General features: G+C 38.3%; 2 protein-coding genes across 6 annotated transcripts; both read right to left on the reverse strand.

Moving 5' to 3' along the window:
- Positions 1 to 3,257: 3,257 nt before the first annotated feature.
- Positions 3,258 to 13,472, reverse strand: itpkca (inositol-trisphosphate 3-kinase Ca). The gene is made up of 7 exons (XM_084137478.1): positions 12,777 to 13,472; positions 9,725 to 9,824; positions 9,210 to 9,423; positions 5,552 to 5,756; positions 5,350 to 5,451; positions 4,654 to 4,725; positions 3,258 to 4,560 (listed from the first exon to the last, which is right to left on the reverse strand). The coding sequence occupies exons 1-7, from the start codon at positions 13,134 to 13,136 to the stop codon at positions 4,354 to 4,356; spliced, it is 1,260 nt and encodes a 419-aa protein (XP_083993604.1). The 5' UTR covers positions 13,137 to 13,472; the 3' UTR covers positions 3,258 to 4,353.
- Positions 13,473 to 13,981: 509 nt separating this feature from the next.
- ccdc61 (coiled-coil domain containing 61) lies at positions 13,982 to 20,369 on the reverse strand. 5 transcript variants are annotated; one of them, XR_014609329.1, is made up of 15 exons: positions 20,142 to 20,369; positions 19,342 to 19,514; positions 19,169 to 19,251; positions 18,044 to 18,204; positions 17,812 to 17,964; positions 17,141 to 17,342; positions 16,947 to 17,029; positions 16,617 to 16,840; positions 16,446 to 16,524; positions 16,315 to 16,356; positions 15,879 to 16,085; positions 15,341 to 15,520; positions 15,162 to 15,195; positions 14,990 to 15,056; positions 13,982 to 14,894 (listed from the first exon to the last, which is right to left on the reverse strand). XR_014609329.1 is itself a non-coding variant. In XM_084137679.1 (14 exons), exons 2-14 carry the CDS (start codon positions 19,493 to 19,495, stop codon positions 14,800 to 14,802), a joined length of 1,584 nt encoding a protein of 527 aa, XP_083993805.1. In that variant the 5' UTR covers positions 19,496 to 19,514; positions 20,142 to 20,369; the 3' UTR covers positions 13,982 to 14,799. The 5 variants fall into 5 exon arrangements, 2 of the variants coding, with proteins under 2 accessions (XP_083993805.1, XP_083993806.1); XR_014609330.1 differs by having other exon boundaries at positions 15,808 to 16,085; XR_014609328.1 differs by lacking the exon at positions 16,315 to 16,356.
- Positions 20,370 to 20,776: the final 407 nt, after the last annotated feature.

Here is a 20,776-nt window from a genome sequence, read left to right on the forward strand (position 1 = left end):
CTGCTGTGAACGGCCACTAAATTTAGTTATGAAAACAAGCCTAAGCTTCAGAGTAAACTTAACAAACTGTAAACTTGCCCCTCAAATTTGATTGGTTGGTTGCAATGTTGATCCAGGAGAATGTTGTACTTGGTGAAATCACATTCACCGTAATAACTCATGTAGTTACCTTTGTAGCCTGTACATATACATATCAAGATACAGGTGTTGGTTTTCCTGCTGGACATCACTGCCTGACGCACCTCCTCCAGTGCCTTTTGAACTGGTGTGCCGTGACACCTCACTGAACACTTCTGTGAGCCTGAGCGGGTCATCAGCTGGGGACCACCACTCATCGACGTTTCGCTCCTTTAACCCCAGTACGTCTCGTGGTGGCGGAGCGATGGCAGGGATCTCTCCCTGCCACCCCCTGCTGATGCCCTAGGTGTTTGCCCCCCAACCCTTCTCCTTCCTCCTTAGCCACAGCCAGAAGCTGCCTTTCTCTGCCTCCTCTGCCAGCTCTTTCATGGCTTTCCGATGCCTCGCTCCTGTGCATCCCATGTCGCGGAGTAGGCGAGCGGTTGAGGAACCTATGAAGCCCCTACACCCCACTTCCACAGGGCAGATAACGGCTTTCCAGCCCGCCTCCCTGCACTCTGCCGCCAGATCAGAGTACTTGGCTCGCTTCCGCTCATACGCAGCCTCCACACCTCCCTCCCATGGTACAGTGAGTTCCACAAGGAGGACGGTCTTGCAAGCCTCTGACCACATGACGAGGTCTGGCCGCAGGGATGTTTCCACTATCTCCCTGGGGAACTGGAGCTGCTTTCCCAAGTCGACCCTCATGGTCCACTCACTTCCCGGTGAGAGGAGCCTTGCTATATCTCTCTGGCGGGAGGGTCTGACACTCTCTCCAGCCCTCGCGAACTGGATGGAATGTCGTCCTCGGGCGGAAGGTCTGCTGTTCGCCTCCTTTCTGCATGACTCTGACACCTCTGCCAGCTTCTTCAGTACTTGGTCATGTCGCCACCTGTAGCGGCCTTGGGACAATGCTGTCGTGCAGCCCGACAGGATGTGCTGGAGGCTTGCGTTGCTGGTGTTACAAAGGGAACAGGTCTCTTCGGCACCACTGTACATGTACAGTGCATCCGGAAAGTATTCACAGCGCTTCACTTTTTTCCACATTTTGTTATATTACAGCCTTATTCCAAAATGGATTAAATTCATTATTTTCCTCAATTATACAAACAATACCCCCATAATGACAACGTTTAAGAAGTTTGTTTGAAATCTTTGCAAATTTATTAAAAATAAAAAAACGGGAAAAAAAGAATCACATAAGTATTCACAGCCTTTGTCATGACACGAGTCAAGGAATTGTCTGTAGACCTCCGAGACAGGATTGTATTGAGGCACAGATCTGTGGAAGGGTGACCTCCAGTTTGGAACTTTTCCTAGAGCTGGCCGCCCAGCCAAACTGAGTGATTGGGGGAGTAGGGCCTTAGTCAGAGAGGTGACCAAGAATCCGATGGTCACTCTGACAGAGCTCCAGCATTTCTCTGTGGAGAGAGGAGAACCTTCCAGAAGAACAACCATCTCTGCAGCACTCCACCAATCAGGCCTGTATATTCGAGTGGCCAGAAGGAAGCCAATCCTCAGTAAAAGGCACATGAAGGACTCTCAAACCATGAGAAACTAAATTCTCTGGTCTGATGAAACAAAGATTGAACTCTTTGGCCTGAATGGCAAGCATCATGTCTGGAGGAAACCAGGCACCGCTCATCACCTGGTCAATACCATCCTGACAGTGAGGCATGGTGGTGGCAGCATCATGCTGTGGGGATGTTTTTCAGAGGCAGGAACTGGGAGACTAGTCAGGATCGAGGGAAAGATGAACGCAGCAATGGACAGAAACATCCTTGATGAAAACCTGCTCCAGAGAGCGCTCTGGACCTCAGACTGGGGCGACGGTTCATCTTCCAACAGGACAATGACCCTAAGCACAGAGCCAAGATAACAAAAGAGTGGCTATGGGACAACTATGTGAATGTCCTTGAGTGGGCCCAGCTAGTGCCCAGACTTGAACCCGATTGAATATCTCTGGAGAGATCTGAAAATGGCTATGCACCGACGCTCCCCATCCAACCTGATGGAGCTTGAGAGGTTCTGCAAAGAAGAATGGGAGAAACTGCCTAAAAATAGGTGTGCCAAGCTTGTAGCATCATACTCAAAAAGACTTGAGGCTGTAATTGGTGCCAAAGATGCTTCAGCAAAGTTCATGTGATTTGTTTTCTTCCATTTTTTTATTTTTAATAAATTTGCAAAGATTTCAAACAAACTTATTTCAAGTTGTCATTATGTGGTATTGTTTGTAGAATTTTGAGGAAAATAACTAATTTAATCCATTTTGGAATAAGGCTGTAACATAACAAAATGTGGAAAAAGTGTAGCACTGTGAATACTTTCCAGATGCACTCTATGGATTGCATAATTGCTGCTGCAGACCCAAAAAAGCATGAGGGTAATGTCCTGTGCTGCATCTCTAGTTAGAGTAATTTACCTGCATTTATGGTTTCTGCAAGATTGCCAAAAGTCCTCTACCTACAACAGCCAAGGTAAACATCTATTTGAAAGGGTGGCACTTAAAGGGATAGTTCACCCAAAAATGAACATTCTGTCATCATTTACTCACCCTCAAGTTGTTCCAAACCTGTATGAGTTTCTTTGTTCTGCTGAACACAAAGGAAGATATTTGGAAGAATGTTTGTAATCAACAGATCTCGGTCCCCATTTACTTCCATAGTAGGAAAAAAATATACTATGGTAGTCAATGGGGTCCGAGATCTGTTTGGTTACAAACATTCTTCCAAATATCTTCCTTTGTGTTCAGCAGAACAAAGAAACTCATACAGGTTTGGAACAACTTGAGGCTGAGTAAATGATGACAGAATTTTCATTTTTGGGTGAACTATCCCTTTAACATTCTTAGAATAGGAATAGAGCAGGTCTTTAAAACAAAGCATAAAATTGTCAATTTATGGAGGGTTGGGAGTCCACTGGATCATTTCACTGCGGAGTCAAACATCTATAAAAGGTAATAAACTTTAATAGATAAAATAACCAGACAAGCAACATAAAAAAAAAAAATCTAACTAAAATGTATTATTGTGTGTGTGTGTGTGTGTGTGTGTATGAACACAGACGCACCAATATGAGTCATCTGATCAAAGCTTTTGTATGGTTTTGAAAGATGAGGAAAAAACAAACAAACAATCAAATCATGTTCATGTTTATTGTGCTGACATTCAAAAACCTTTACAAAATTACCCACATGGAAAAAAAAAAAAATTCTGTAGTTAGCAATTGTAGTTTCAGCAACCCAGAAAACAGAACTGCAAAACCGATACAGCCAAGTTAACAAAGCTCCCAACATAATGACCACAAGTCATGTACTTATTATACAGTACAAAATCTCAATAACGTGAGATCAAATTAACAGTGCAAACAGTGAATTTGTGCATAAGGATTACTGGCTCAAATATCCCAGACACCATTCTCAAGTCAAATTGGCTTCTCAAACATCTATTTGATATATTAACATGGGCAATTTAGCTACTTAAAGAATGACATACTGTATTCCCCTTTTGCAGCTCATTTGTGCATGCAAATAACACACAACATAGGAATGTGAGGCATAACATTAGCTTAACTCACCGTGCTTGATGTGAATTAAAATGGTGCTTGATCAAGACAAAGAAATACAAAACAATTTTTCCACGTTTTCATTACTTTGGGAGCTATGCAACGATGCTTAAGAGGTCTTTGTTGTTCTGCAATTCGATTTAGCTTCAGTTTATCGGACTGTTTGTAGTGTGCACTTAAATTCAGTTCATCCCCAACCCAAAATAGAGCCATTTGGTCACAAATATAAAATAAAACGAAGGGAAAATATCTGGCAACTGACTATAGTGGTTGATTAGTAATCAAAAGCACTCCTGTTTTATGGATCTTCACACACCTGTGAAAACAACATTACTGTAATGATTTTCATCTGCAAGGTTAATGTTCCTAAAACTAAGCTAATCTTTTACTCCCCAACCCGTCAGGGCAAACTGCTTAAATAAAACTATTTACAGTGTCAAAATACATACAGCTGTTCCAAAGTAGAGAAAACGACTAAATAGCGTACAACATCAGCAGGTAAATTCACAGGCTTAGATGTTCATCAGTAGGACATGTATTAAATGTTGAGGCCAGTCAGTCCATTCCATCGTTTCATTCTCTCCAACCTTCACCTATTCTCCACGTAGAAAAACAGAGAGGAATTAGACCGTCTGTGCAGAAAATGACAATTCGGAAGATCCACAATGCCCTTCATTTCTCTGGAAGTATGTTGGTCAGAATGTCAATAAAATTGTCCAGGCCCCAGAGGTACCCGTCCTCTCTGTTGCCCTCCACCCACGGGCTGCGATGGTCCAGGGTGAGAGGGGGCGGCAAGGGCACAGTCTTTCCAAAGTCTATCATCCAGATTCCAGCCTTGCCAGTGAGGTCATGGACAAATAACAAGGAGCTGCCCACCACCTACAGGCAAACACAGCAAGACCGTCAGTATTAGAGCTTGTATTTTACATCAGCAGAGTAGATGATGAAGAAGAACCAAATGAAGATGCTCACCTCATGCGCTTTGAAGAAATCAGATTTTTCCAGCACGCCTCGTAATTCCTTCAACCGTTGTTGGTAGCTTCTCTGTGAACAGAAGAGCCTAACAATGAACTTGTTTACATGATAGTTTTTTCAAATGGATTAATGGTTAAAAGACGCACAGGCAGAGGAACCGTTATTTTAACCATACAGCAATTATTAATAAAAACTAGATTTTAAATGTTTAAAAGCAAGAAGTAAAATAGAACAAAATACTACAATAATTAATTTATATGCAGAAATATAACAATATAATTACATTTACCTGCTTATATTTTTACCAAAATAGTTTTAACATGAAAAAAATCTGTGCATTTTATTCAAAAGAAACAAATAGTTTACCTTCATAATTATAATTAACAAATAATAGTTTATACATGCACGTATATGTATATATATTATACATACATCTCAAATTAATATATATATATATATATATATATATATATGCATACAGTATGATGTAGAATACATTTAACAATGTTATTAAAATATTAGTGTTCTAACAAATTCACTTTAAGTGATCATTAGATGATGGCAAATGTAAAAATTAGAAAATGAGAAAGAAAAATTAAAGAAACATTACTGACAGATGATGAATTGATACATAATATTGAACATATATTGTAAATATTTGATATAATCGCACACAAATTGACAAATTCATACCAAAATTAGCATGTTGTTGTCCACAAAGTCCTCCAGCGTTTGGATCACCTCATCTTTGTACTTTGTTCTCTTGAAGTTAGTGTTACAAGTGCCATCCGATTTCTGAAGACAGATCAAATTGGTCAAGACAATATACTGAAGACCAATACAAAACTAAGCCATTTCCAAACATAAATTCAGAGGGGTCCTGAATCACATCTACCTTGATGCCCTCTATGCGAAAGCCCAGCGTAGCCGTTGAGCTGAGGGTTTCTCTCCACTGCATGTATCTGGTTTTGAGTACTGCTTGTCTGGCCCGCTCATCCGCAGTGGGGGCGTTCGGGTCCACTGCTATCATTTTTTCATACATGTCTTTGCGAGGCTGAGGACACTCCCGGGCCTTCACCAACTCTTCCTCCAGGTAAGTCCTAAAAGCATGTATACCAGTCAACATCAGCACAGGAATAATTATTTAGTATGGAAACATTGTCATTTGTATTTGAGAACTGGCCTAACAGGATTATGCCAGTTCTCAGAGATGCTGACCACCAGTGATCATATTTCCTCCTCTATTGTTTGGACACCACTGTCTACTGTGTTGTAGTCTTGGCTTCAGCTGGCACACCCATGAACAAGTCCCTATATAACAGTCAGTGTAAGTGGGAAGCACTTGTGAAAAATCACAAGCTCCAACCCACTGCCTGACAGCAACACAAATACAGAGTCAGGTGCACAAATTGATCAGTTTGCCAGGAAATAGTGTTTAAAAAGATACCCGGGTTGATGTTAAAAGCACTTGAGAGGAGTGGAGATACACTGATTTTTAAATTCTGTCTGAAATCGATAAGCTGCTAATTATTCTCATGTTGTGGCCGATAAACAATACACGGCCCCTTATAAATATCCAATACTAATTTGTATTTAGACATCACAACATTACAATACATAGTATGAAATAAAACAATATTCTTGTTTGTTAAAGATTACATTTAACAGTGTAATTATGACATACATCTGAGTGTAACAGATCATCAGAGAAAAAAAAAGTTGAGTGGGGATTTGGTTCCATCCATCAGTTGCTGATTAGAATTTGTGATGTGGCCGTGGCACTCAAAAGTGGAGCAGATGAACGGGAGCTTGCAGAGGCAGGTTTAAGAGGACTAAATGATTGGAGAAGTCTGTTATTTTCACTAGAAGGTCCAGTTAGGAGTTAGTTTTTGTTTAAACACTACAAGGTCAAAATTGTTGACGCATGAATTGTTCACAATAACATCTAACATGCATTTGAAAAAGGGATAGTGTGAATTTTCAGTTCATGCAGACTTTATAGATTGAGTGAGAGTTAGATGATGGTAAAGGAAATATACAGTACATGTAAAAATAGAGGAAAAGAGCATGAACAAGTATTGAGTATACAATAATCAGCAGATACTGATAAGTTAATAAAATCTCTAATATTAGCCAGTAACTGATATGACACCAATAAATCATGCTTATGAGGAAGAATAAGTTGTTGAAATTGCCAGATTTTGCTGGGGTCTGTGGCATCATATCATATTGAAAAATATTGAGAGTTATGTAACTATATCCTCAAAAGCAAAACTGTAGATCCCACTTTGTTTTCTATTTGTTTAATAATTGGTACTTGTTACTAATTTAAGTTTGAAAAAAAAAAAAAAAATCTTAATTTCTAGTGATCTTTAGCAGAAACAGCAAAAAACATGCATTTCCGATTTTGGACAAAACCGTTCTGGAGAGCCGAAATCATTTTCCGGAATAGTGACGCTTAATTAGTGCTTTTCCGATGATGCATTTTGACTGTGTCAGTATTTATTTCATGAACACAATGTGGATAAGCTAAACATGTCAGCAGTGTGGACGCACTTCACAGTGATCAAAAATGATGAACATGAAGAGAATAAAGTGTTTAAAGGGTTCGTTCATCCAAAAATTAAAATTCTGTCATCATTTACTTACCCTCATGTCGCTCGAAACCTGTAAGATTTTTGTTCATCTTTGGAACACAAATTAAGATTTTTTTTTCTGATTGATAGTCAATTACCACTTTGACACTTCAAAAAGTTCATAAAGAGATCGTAAAACTAATCCATATGAATTGAGTGGTTTAGTCCAAATTTTCTGAAGAAACACGATCGATTAAAATGATGAACAGATTTAATTTAGGCTTTTATTCACATATAAACATTCATCAACTCTCACATCAGTTATGGTAAAAGAAAGCTCAAGCATGTTCGCTTTATGTGCGAGAACCAATGAGGTTCATTCTCGTGTTACGCAGTACGTTTGAGCTTCCGCAAGAACCAGTGAGGTTCATTCTCGTGTTACGCAGCACGTTTGAGCTTCCGCAAGAACCAATGAGGTTCATTCTCGTGTTACGCAGCACGTTTGAGCTTCCGCAAGAACCAATGAGGTTCATTCTCGTGTTACGCAGCACGTTTGAGCTTCCGCAAGAACCAATGAAGTTCATTCTCGTGTTACGCAGCACGTTTGAGCTTCCGCAAGAACCAATGAGGTTCATTCTCGTGTTACGCAGCACGTTTGAGCTTCCGCAAGAACCAATGAGGTTCATTCTCGTGTTACGCAGCACGTTTGAGCTTCCGCAAGAACCAATGAGGTTCATTCTCGTGTTACGCAGCACGTTTGAGCTTCCGCAAGAACCAATGAGGTTCATTCTCGTGTTACGCAGCACGTTTCAGCTTCCGCAAGAACCAATGAGGTTCATTCTCGTGTTACGCAGCACGTTTGAGCTTCCGCAAGAATCAATGAAGTTCATTCTCGTGTTACGCAGCACGTTTGAGCTTCCGCAAGAACCAATGAGGTTCATTCTCGTGTTACGCAGCACGTTTGAGCTTCCGCGAGAACCAATGAGGTTCATTCTCGTGTTACGCAGCACGTTTGAGCTTCTTTAAGAACCAATGAGGTTCATTCTCGTGTTCACAGCACGTTTGAGCTTCCGCAAGAACCAATGGTTCATTCTCGTGTTACGCAGCACGTTTGAGCTTCTTTAAGAACCAATGAGGTTCATTCTCGTGTTACGCAGCACGTTTGAGCTTCTTTAAGAACCAATGAGGTTCATTCTCGTGTTACGCAGCACGTTTGAGCTTCCGCAAGAACCAATGAGGTTCATTCTTGTGTTACGCAGCACGTTTGAGCTTCCGCAAGAGGTTCGGTTGAGCTTCTGTTTATGTTCGCTGATCAAGGTTTATATGTAAATAAAGGACTAAAATTCAAAATTATCATCATATTAAATTAATCATGTCTTGTTAGAAAATTTTGACTAAACCGCTCCATTCATATGGATTAGTTTTACAATCTCTTTATGAACTTTTTGAAGCGTCAAAGAGGTAGTTGTGTAGCTGTCTATGGAGGGACAGAAAGCTCTCAGATTTCATTACAAAGATCTTCATTTGTGTTCCAGAGATGAAAGAAAGGTTTGGAACTACATTAGGCAAGTAATCATTTTTGGGTAAATTATCCATTTAATTACCCAAACTTCATTTTCAGATTGAGTTTTTGGCTAAATGAAAACATTAATTTCAGTTTTGATAAAAAAAGAAAGAAAGAAAAAAAGAAAAAAAGAAACTTAATTTCGGTGCGTCACTTAATTTCCTAATGGTGTTTTCATGTAGTCATCCGTAAAACCATGAAATTATTTTTTTTGTGTGTGCCAGTCCATTATTGTGGCATCATCTACCCATAAATCATCCATTTAAAGAAATTTGGTTGGTCACTGCATGCTGGTCTGATTGTCTCTTCCTGTTTAAGAGAAGGTTATTCTCTAGAATATGCTGCAGTTTACCAGTTCTGCAAGAAAAAAGTACTATGATAAGTGCTGAATTTACAAAGCACAACATCCTCACCGGCTTCCCATTTTGCAGTCCATGATGCAGGGAGAGTCAAAGTCAGCAAGCAGGTCGTCCATGAGGTTGTAATCCTGCTCGTCACGCTGAGTCACGCCGTAGTATCCAGGAACGAAGGGCTGCAGCGAGTCGCTCATGAGCTTCAGAAAACACTGCTGCTCGCACTCGCAGAACTTCTTCAGCAACCTTCCATCACTGCCCATCTGAAAGTTTCCTGGGGAACCAAACAAAAACATGCAGACGTCAGACAAAAAGGGAATCACCAAACACAGCAATAAAAAAAATCATTAGCTTTACAGTATATGCAAGTTGACATGACCATAAAACAATAATAAAAATCAAGGCTCAAACATGCTATCAGGTGATCCAAACGTAATTTCAGGAAATTAATCATTTAAATTCAATCAGGAGACTTTAGCCATCAAAGTAAATAAATATGTAAATGGCTATTAAAATACATACACACACACAATAACATTGGCAAAAAACACTTATAAACAGATGAACAAGCAAACCTGCATGGCCGACCACCTGTACCCAAGGAGAACGCTTTTTCACCGCCACTGGATTGGGAGACCAGTTCACCATATTCTTTGACTTCTTCCACAGATCAGCCTTTGAATGAAGAGATATGATTGAAACAAACATAAATGAGACTGACATGTCAAATAACACCCTACGACTTCGCAATTGTTCTGTACAAGGGTCATTTGTCGGTAGAGGCTTTTCTCGTCTTGCCTTCTGTTCTCTTTTTCTTACACAGCGAGCCACTCTGGGGCACTGAGTGCATTCAGTCGACCTCAGACTCCAACGTGCAACTCAATCTCCTCCATTAACCATAGGTCGAGTTTTTCCCCATGTGGCAAATCATTGACGACAATCTCGAACTAAACAAAGTCATCAAGCAATACCAAGAGGCTGTGATTAAGAAATAGCTAATCTTAGAAGGATGTTCATAAAACATTTACAGACGGCACTTGTTATACTGCCAGATAAAATGGAGGAGCCAGTGTGGACAGTGCCAACAAGAATAGCATATTTACTTTAACACTTGAATACATGTGAGTGAATGTCAGTGATTACATTTAAAAAAGGGTTTTTTTTAAATATCATGAATTAATATTTCATAAATGCCATTAAGTTTTTGTGGATTCACAGCACATGACATTTCAAAACCTAAAGTAACATTGCTTGTCAAAAAAAAAAAAAAAACATCTTAAGTTTTTAATTTGTTAGATGCCATGGACCAAATATGTATAATGTATAATGTTAATATAATGCATTTTTTTCTATATAATACTGTTAGATGTATTATGATATCTTTATTTTAATACATTTTATTTATTTTAATATATATTAATTTCAGTTATCTATTTGTACACTTTTTTAAGCACTCCCTTGCGACCCCAGTTTGAAAACCCTTTGCTTAAAGTGTCAATAAGTTTCTGAATGTTTTTTCTTTTTCCTGCATGTTGGTCACTCATAATTTTAATGTGGCAGACAATTTGTTTTCCAAATATTAATAAGCAGTGTAGCAGTTTTGATTAAAAAAAATAATAAAAAAATAAAAGAAATAAAAAGAAAGGATTATGGCTAACTTTTCAATAATTTGATTATTTTAATGAGTTTTTTTTTTTTTAATCATGATTCCAGGACAGTTGCATCACTCTGACATCATCACCAAAAATATATAAATGAATATAAAATTAATTTTAAAGAATGCCCATCATACAAGAGGTGTATTCAAGTCAATGCATGTGTGTGAAATGATTTTTGACGTATTTTTAATAAATAAAAGATCTGGACACAAAGTGTGCGTCACATCATTGACTCTGAAATATTTAGTTCTGCTGCTCACCCACACCTCTTCCCGACTGACTTTATGCGTTGATTCCTTCCTCTCCGCCGTTTTGATGTCGTCAGAAAACGGTCTACAAGATCCCTTTAAACTGATGTGCATTCCTACTCTAAACGATGCCGCTGTAACGACTGTAGGCAATGTAGGCAAAAATCTTTCTATCGTGTGTAACTATCCTCCAAGCATTAGCCTTCCGAATGAAGCCAATTAACCTGTACAGTTCTCTCTGCTCTCCAAGTTCAAACACTCACTCACTAGTGGCTAGTGGAAAACCAGTCAGACGAGAATGACGTTCTCCAGAACAAAGCAAGAGAGGCCCACCAAACAGAGCTGGAGGTGCATCATTTGTTGACCTTATAAGTTCAGTTTCAATAGAGCATTGACTCAATATTGTGAGTTTCCAAATGGGCCACTTTTCCCCCATCATGATCCATAAAAACAAATCACACTCAATATCATCATCAAAATAATTGGAGACAGTACAGCTCCTACAACAGAACAATGCAGATTATATTCAAACACCTTTATGGTTGCAATGATGAATAATCTTTGTTGACTTATCACTTAGTTTACATATGATTTATTGTCATCATGTGATTATAATGATGGTGGCTGCTTTATCGTCACACGAATACCTTCTTAAGAAACATTTGTCCTACTCAAATGGACTTATTTACCAAAAAAAAAGAAAAAGAAAAAAGTGATACACATGGAACTTTTTCCTCCATTTACAACCATGATCTCATGACCCGAAGCCCATAATGTTAATGAGTTATCATGAGAATTACCCAACAACTGCATATTTTGATCTGCAGCATACACCCGTGTACACACTTGGCATTCAATGCATCTGCACTTAAAAAGTTACCATGACAACTACAGTTTAATAAAATATCACTTACAGTAATACAATGTTGTTGTTTTTTTTGTGGAAACATTTTACAATTAAAAAAGTACCATGGTACTACCATGGTTTGCAGTTGTATAATGATAGCAGAGAAGTACAGTATAGTATCTAGTTGCAAGTATTGTACAAAGGCAAACACCTTTCTTAGCTTTTTAAATAAAATAAATAAATAAAATAAATAATTTAATTTAAATAAATTAAAGAAGACAGATACGATTGTCTTATTTTTGATGCAAAAACTTTGTAAAGAAACCAGTCAAAATCACTATTCTCTCACTGACAGAGGGAAAATACTGATAAATATATAAAAAATAAATAGAATAAAATATATAAAATAAAAATTATTCTACAAAAAATAAATAAATACTGCCCTATCAGTAGTATTTACACTCAAATAAAGTCCAGAAGCTGTTTAAATAAAAGGAATGTTAAACTTATGTGGACACGATTGATTGTTTTGTTAGTCACTTTTTTTTTTAAATCAGTGAGGAAACATTTAAGTCCTGATGGCATAATATACTTTGTACTTTAAAGTTTGTTACATGAAATTGTAGTGAAGTAAAAAGTATTTTGTCCCCTTGTAAAGAGTAAGCAGAAAACAGAACTCTAAAGTAAAAATGGCCAAAATAATACTCAAGCATAGTAGGCTACGTCAGTAATTAAGTACTATACTTTACACCTCTGCCAGTTTTGTCAGTAACAATGGAATGTTTTGTGTAACGTTATTGGGATAGCAGTGAGGGCCAGTGACTATCACAGAAATAAGTACTAATACATAATATATAATGAAAAAAGTTCTTACCGTGAGCGGTTCACCTGAAGACTGATTATAGTCACTGTAACCCATTAAATCCTCTTCGCATTCCTCAAAAGACGAAGCTGGCGAGAGGCCGGTGGAGGAAGAGTTGGACAGCTTTCTCAGCGCCAGGGACGAGGCGGGAGAGCCGCTGAGCCCGCTGTCCGAGCAGATGGACTCCTCGTCGGGCTGGTGTGAGCCTGAGCAGGGTCCGCGGGGGCTCTGGTCACACTCGCAGGTTACAACCAGCTCAGGAACAGCAACACGAGCGCGTCTGGAGAGCTGCTCCATGGGCTCCTCTGGGTGGCTGTGGTGGACGTCACCCATAACCACGCAGGGTGCCGGGGTATCGGGCGTTTTAGTCATCACGCTGCTTCTGATCTACAAGATCATTGAGGTTGTTGATGGGTTTATCCAGATTAGGGCCAAACCCAACGCGTAACCGGCTCGCGCTGACGGGCACTGCCGCACCTTTTATGCGTGTGACGCGTCGCGCAGCTGCACAATAAAAGCAATATTGGACCACTATCTACATTAAGTGGCTGTGATCACATTGCCTCTGGAAAGGAATTATTATAATAATCACCTGAAAGATTTAAAGAACACACAAGTATTAACGTACAAACAACGTTGATTCGTATTTCAGCGACAGTGTCAAAGTATTATTTGCTCATGCTCAAATCGTCGCTTTCAGACTGCACTGCTTTGCCCCGCCTTCTTTTCTTTAAAGCAACAGAGCAAAAAAAAAAAAAACATTAAATCAGATTTACAGCGCCACCTAACCTGCGGTAGGTAACGTCCACAGTACAGAATGAAATAGTTTGTTTCTGGTCAAACTAAAAGGCATTTACCACATTTTAACAGTATGTTTTTAAAGAAGACACGTTTGCAGTAGAATAAAGTTCACTCAAATCAACTTTTAAGGATGTTTGAGTATGTCAAGCCTCAAAAAGGACACAAAACTCATCAGTTGTCCAGTGTTCTGGAGTCAACTGTGTGAAGAACAGACCGAAATGCAAGTCGTTATTCAATGACGATCTTGACATACTGTACACTCAAGTTCTACTTTCTGCATTTATGAGAATTCAAGTTTGATTCCTGAACTAACTCATTTGAGTCAGACTGAAGCACAACGCCCCTAAATACTTAGTTTAGCTGACAGCTTTTATACCTGCTTAAATTGACTGTACATCATAGCAGATGTTAATCTGTAGAGTAGACAACCATGCCATTTTATTATATCAAGAAAGATTTAAAAATTCTGGCCTCATGATCACATCTAAAGACAAATTTAATGTTTTTGTTATTCTACAAATCTACATACAATATTTTGATGGAATCACATTAAAAATATGACTTTGGGAGAAATGGCCACAATTGAAGCAAACATGTTAGAGGCCAAAAGACAAAATATCTGCTGCATGTACATCTTTACATTTATGCATTTGGCAGATGCTTATCTAAAGCAACATACCTCAAGATACATTTTATCACTGTATGTGTTTCCTGGGAATCAAACCTATAACCTTGGTGTTGCTAGCACCATGCCATGCATTAGTTACGGGAACAATAACTTAATAAATGTATATGTAATATAAATAAAATAGATATCGCATTCTGTTGTGCTCTAATGTGTAAGATATAATTCCAGAGTGTCTCTCAAGAATAGACAAACTGCAAAATCATTTTATATATAAAAAGCTTTGTTTGTCAGAATCTCACAAAAACAAAATGTGAAAGTATCTAAAACAGACATAAAAACATAAACACTAATCATATAAAAAACACTAATTCATAAAATGTACACAGGAATGTGTTTTAAAAAACAGTATATCCTGAGGTCATACTTTTGGACAAGTGTGATATGGCAACAGTCTAAAGAACCCCCTTGACAAAGCCAGTATAACTGCATTTTGAGTCGAGCCCAAAAGCCTAAAAAACAGTGTTTCAAAGAAATGATTGTCCAAGGTTTTCAGTATCAGTCTTTGTGCAAAATGCCTAGATTGACATCTGAATCCACTGGGATTAGTTAGTGTCCTGTGTCAAGGTCCCGCATGTAGTCCTGCAGGGCTTGGAGTCGAGCGTCAATCTCTGACAAGTCAGCACCCGTGTCAATAGAAGTGTCTGAGTAGGAAAAATATAAATGGCTTACATGTATATACTATTGGCTATAGATGCATATACTGTACATGAAAAAGAAAGGGGAAATGATGTGGTACCTGCCGCTCTCATCCTTTGTGCAGGGGTGCTACACATTGGTTTTTTGTTTATGTGTCTTCCTCTGGACTAGATGTAGCAATGCAATGCAATGCAAAAAAAAAACAGCAATTAGAATTATTTGAGGCCTAATCTTTACAAAATCTTACACAAATATTTCACATTGTTACTCACCACTGCTGGACCATTATACCCTACTTTCCTTCCTCTGCAAAAAAAGAAAAAAAGAACATTATACATGATACATTCATTATAAATTCATCATGATCATACATTATGATTTTTTTTAAAGGAAACTTGCGCTTTATTTGATTAAAATACATAAAAACAGTAATATTGTGAAATATTATTACATTTTAAATTTTTATTTTATTTATTCAGCAGCCTCATTCCTCCAGTCTTCAGTGTCACATGATCTTCAGAAATCATCCTAATATTCCGTTTTGCTGCTCAAGAAACATTTCTCTTTTTTTATCAGTTGAAAACAGTAGTGCTGCTTAATATTTTTGTAGAAACTGTGATTTTGCAGGATTCTGAGTAGAAAACAGCATTAATTAGAAATAAAAACAAAATGTGACAATGTACAAGTTTTTACTGTCACTTTTAATCAATTTAATGCATCCTTGCTGAATATTTTATTTGATTTTTTCACAAAAAAGACCATCACTTAGTCTTAAAATGTACAGTATATTCTAAGGTTCAGAGAGAGTGTAGAACATTGTCACTTAAAATTATATTTTGAAGATAATATACAAGAAATCTTGACTAATATTATAGGCCAACTGGAAAAAATGCAATAAAAGTGTAAGCCTCTCTGCACCTTGTTTGAACTGATCGCTGACGTCACATTTAACCTGGCCAACACGCAACGTGCTTTGTTTACTGACTTGCCTGCTATTTAGAGGCTTAGCAAGCTCTTCAAACTCAGCTACTGATCCTTCAGAAGAACACCGACTCCTCCTGCTCTCCACAGACACACTCCTTCCCCTGCCAGCACTTCCTGCTCGCATCAGCTGAGGAACGGGTTCTCTGGAGCGTGAACGCCCTCTTTCCATCAGAGACGGTGAAACCAACATGTCCCTTCTAATCTTCCTCTGACTGTAAGAAACAAAATCTCCTCATGTATATCTTTAAAGGTAGGTAACGGGTTCAGTTGCTTACAAAAAAATTCAATCAGATAACTTTCAGTCTCTTATCAGTCCGATCTGATTCTGATGAAATTCTACAGACTTTTTTTCTTGCATTGATGTGCCAGATTCATGACTGAGGATCAACAATTTGAGAAAATGGATTCATGCAAGGGACAAAAAGAGTTTATGGTTCACACCTTTTAAAGTAAACCATATTCCTGCTCACAGACAGGGCAATGCTTGTAGGGAAAAAGACAACAAATAAAACAATACAAAACAGCACAAAAGATAGTAAAAACTTTCAAATGAAAAGGTGAAAAGGTCTTACTTCTTCAGATCTGACTCTTTTTGGCGCCGTTGTCGGTCCTGGATGTAGGCTGTAGGGTCAAACCGAGACCCCCGCGACCCTGTCATGAAAAAAACAAGACTTAATAAGGGCCTCTACATTGGTTTTTAGACTTTGACCATAAGGATACTGTGTCCATCTTCACACATTTACCTGTTGGAGATGGTGAGGGTCTTGTGATACAATTCCGAGCCCCTGAAGAGTCTGCCCTCCTAACTCTCTCCTCTGACCTCCGACCCCTGTCTTCCATCCTCTCCCTCGACCCTGAGCGTGCTCTTAACCCCACACGGGTCAAACTGTGCTCTCTGGATAAAGACCGATGAATCTCCCCATCACACCTGAGCCCACTTCGACCAGACATGACTGGAGTCGCCCGACTGTCAAAATAGGAAGAATGAGACGATTAACATGTGCCCCAAAAAATTAAATAATAATAAAATATAAGCAATAAAAAGGGCACAGATGCCAACTGGTTAAGCTTACCCACGTCGTAACAAGGCCAACTCAGTAGTCAAACTTTTAACACGTATCCGAAGAGACCGTTCGGAAGCCCTGAGTTCCTCCAACTACCAACGAGAATGAATTGGAATATACAAGTGGATGCTAATGACTTTGTTTCATATAGTCAGCTTGTCTATCTCATTAGCATACAACAACAATAATCTCATTAGACACACCTGTTCCAGTAGGAGGCGTTGTTCCTGGCTCCTCTTGCTTGCAGACCGTTGACTTTTTGCCCTTTCCTTCAGCAGCTGTTCCTCCAGATTGTGCACTGCCTCTCTGAACCCACGAGCCCCGGGAGTAGAGCCGGCCCCTGCCATCTGTAGACGATCCAAAGCCTTGGCCAAGGCCTCCTTTTCATCTCTCACCAAAGCCAACCTTTATAAAACATAAACATAAAACATGAGAGAAAAAGAATTGTAAGCACAACATTCAGTTTTTACACTTAGTGGGTAAAATGTTGAAATACTTTTTTTTTGGTTGTGATTTTAAATTAAGAAACCTTAGTTTAACTGAAACATATAAAATGCTAAATTATGCAGATGTTTCCCCAGTATTTTACTGAACAAAGTTTTGAAATGTAGTTTAAAATGTAGTTTTTTATTTATTTTATTTTTTAGATATTTTGTTATTTCTGACATAATCATTTAAAAGCAAAAAAATATAAATTCTGTAATCATCTACTCAATCTCATGTTAATTCAAACATGTATGCTTTTATTTCTTCTGTTGAGTTGATCTTAGTAATTTGATCTTATATTGTGCTGACTTTGTTCTGTGCACCTGCCCACAACTACCCAGGTGCGCAAGGGTTTTTTATTTACATAATGCATAAATAAATAACTGACTCTGCACGGAGCCTGCGTGTTTCTTGGTCTGATACTTTGTGGTCTCCTCTCTGTCCCAGTGTTTTCAGCTCGGCCCTCAGAGCTCTTATCTCTTTCTGAAGCTCTGCAGGATCCGGTTTGCCAAGATATGGAAGCGGAAGAGGATAGTGTATCCTAAACAAAAAGAAATTAATTGAAAACTGCTCTGTTTTCCAAGTGATCAAAGTAGACTGAGTAATTAAACTACACAGACCTGTCAAACTCCACAGTGTAGATGAGGATGAGGTATCGTTTTGCACTGAGAGCAGGAGACTGTGGCTGAGCACGAGGTCGGCCAACTACACCTGCCTTTCTGTTCCGCAAAAGCTCAAGGTCGGAATAGGTCAAGAGGTCAAGGGTCACTGATTCACTGGACTGCAAAAGATAGTTAAAAATTAATTTTTATTCATTTCATAGCCATTGTTTTCTGTTGCCAATAATTCAATAAGTGCATACTAGGGTGGCACATTAATTGAAATCTAACCGAAACTGTGGCATGATGTGATATCAAATCGCTAAGGCAGTGATTTAATTACATAAATATTTGTGCAGCATGTTTCACACAACCACCTCATGAACGGGTGTTTTTTTCACAAAGCCATCTCTACATCTGGTCTACTTTTGAGTGGCTTATAACACATTTGGGAACAGAATATACACCAACCATCTTCCCAAACTTGTAATGAGAACCAACTGTTTGTGTACTGCATTTTTTTTATTTTTTATAAAAGCTTAAGGGGCCACACAGAATGGGTTTCCATTCCATTGTGCTACTTTTCATTTTTTTCCCGATGTAAACACGCACTAGACGGACATGTCCAGCGTTTTGCAGTGCATCACGCATCACGTTCCAAAAACGTGGCGATCAAGTTAAACTTCAACTTAAAAGTTCAACTTTTAAAAAACGCATCTCCAGACCTTGCGGCTGTTTTTCCCTTCGGTCCACTGACATGCGTCTCGTGTTTTTAACCTCAAAAACGTGTTCTGTGTAAATGGAAGAAGATGAAGAAATCAAGACAGTTGAGCTGTAAAATGAAATTATAATATTATCTTTTTGGTTTAGAGTGAAATATTACATTAGTAATGTTTTGTATTTTGTTTAGTATTTTTATTTAGTAATACTACTACTAAATAGTAATAACTATTTTATTCATATTGATATATAAATCACAATTTTTCTGGCCAGATCGTGTAGCCCTACAAACAAGCACAGCACACAGAAGCTAGAAGGTTCCCAAACTGTGCAGCCCTAGTGCATTTACTGTCATGACAAGCATTAAGAATTAAGATACCATTACAGTAAATATGTTTTGTTTTTATGGCGTTTTTATGAACCCACCTTGTTGACGGCATTCTCAAGCATGCTACAGAATACTGGAAACTGTTTAAAATTCCCAGTTTTCCGGGTCAGATCCTCAATATCTAAATATAGAAGGAAAAAAAATGAATAATGATATAAAACAAAATTTCAAGCAACCAAACAGCGCATGTCAGTTTAAAAGCTTAACTTACAGGCAGGATCGAACTCTCCTCTCCACTGGTCCGCTGTAACAACATCTGAAATCTCTACGATTAGTAACCGCTCTGTCAACTCGACTTTGACAGCAAATTCCGCCCCCCGAAATTTCATTTCGTCCTGCACAACTGTGCCACTGCCAACCTCCATTGCGTGCCACTGACACAGCCTAAAGGAATCATTGCACATGGTCATTGCAGTTCATAATAATGCTCTGATCAGAATACTTGATTACAGTTACAGATAGATATATAGATAGACAGTCTTATTATACGAAAACATTCATTATAACCATGCAGTTTTCATTAAGGTTGTCAGTATTCTTCATTTTAGTGCTGTTAATGTTAAATACACACCGACCTGTCCATTACAAATGTCAACTTCATCACTGCCATGACAGGCAGGATTTAGGTCATGAAACATTTCAATGAATGACACCCTCATATCTTTATACTTAACTGAATGTCTTTGTATCTTAGATAAATAGAGGTTGTAATCTCATTTATTCATGAATTAATTTGCAACATAAGTTGCAAACTAATAAACAACTCAGCATGTCAGTTGAAAATGACGGAGGACTTGCTAACCCTAAAGATTTGCCACAAGACTAACAACGTAGGGCTAGTCGCACAATAATAACACTATAAAATCAATCGCAGGAATAATAAAGACATCATACGTCATGGTTTGGAGGCTACAGAAGAACATGCGACTACAGAGGATGATAAATGTGCATAAATTCATGTTACGATAGATGAATCTAAGTCCACACACAACTAGCACATTAGCAACATACCCGTTATTGGTGGAAATGCTTTGAGCAGGGACGAGCTATACGATTAAAAACCTACATTTAGAACGTCGATGAAATGAATGGAAAAAACTGAAAGCAGATTATTATATTTTCTATGCTAATTTAGCAAGCGCATGTTCAGAAAACAGGTCGTTGACTCGTTAGTGAGCTGAGAGCTCGAACAACTGAAAACAGCGGCTCAATGACCGGGAATTTAAAACTCCCGCCCACAACTGTTTACATTGGTCAACTTGTATAAAAGTTGATATTCTATTGGGTGTTCTGCTTATCAATCAAAAAGGAAACGTTTCATTTAGGCAACGCCTTCGGATAACTCTTAACGCCCATGAAATACATTTTATAAGCATAGCATATAAAACATTAAAAACTGTAAAACATAAAAAAAAAATAATAATAATAATAACATTGACATTCTGTTCTTTTTGTGGAGCTTTGGGATTTTCCTTTTGTTCAGTCTTTTCGGAGTAAGAATGTTTTATCTGCCTTTTCTTTATCTTGTGGACATATTCTTTTTGCTTTTTACATTAATGACAAAAATAAGGACAACACAAGTTTCTGCAGTCATAAATATAAACACACAGTTTTGCTATTGTTCTTCTTCCTAATTCTTTATTACT

Source organism: Abramis brama (genome assembly GCF_963993115.1).
Source record: "Abramis brama genome assembly, chromosome: 15".
NCBI classification, from domain to species: Eukaryota; Metazoa; Chordata; class Actinopteri; order Cypriniformes; family Leuciscidae; genus Abramis; species Abramis brama.

What these genes read in the sequence shown, in the direction of transcription:
- itpkca (XM_084137478.1), bottom strand. Translation starts at nt 13,136, where the DNA reads ATGACTAAAACGCCCGATACCCCGGCACCCTGCGTGGTTATGGGTGAC. An exon ending in GACTGCAAAATGGGAAGCCG is followed by an intron (nt 5,757 to 9,209) that starts GTGAGGATGTTG and finishes ACATGCTTTTAG; the next exon opens with GACTTACCTGGAGGAAGAGT. An exon ending in ACAACAACATGCTAATTTTG is followed by an intron (nt 4,726 to 5,349) that starts GTATGAATTTGT and finishes TTCTGTTCACAG; the next exon opens with AGAAGCTACCAACAACGGTT.
- ccdc61 (XM_084137679.1), bottom strand. Translation starts at nt 19,495, where the DNA reads ATGGAGGTTGGCAGTGGCACAGTTGTGCAGGACGAAATGAAATTTCGG. An exon ending in ACCCTCACCATCTCCAACAG is followed by an intron (nt 16,525 to 16,616) that starts GTAAATGTGTGA and finishes TTTTCATGACAG; the next exon opens with GGTCGCGGGGGTCTCGGTTT. An exon ending in ACAAAGGATGAGAGCGGCAG is followed by an intron (nt 14,895 to 14,989) that starts GTACCACATCAT and finishes TTTCCTACTCAG; the next exon opens with ACACTTCTATTGACACGGGT.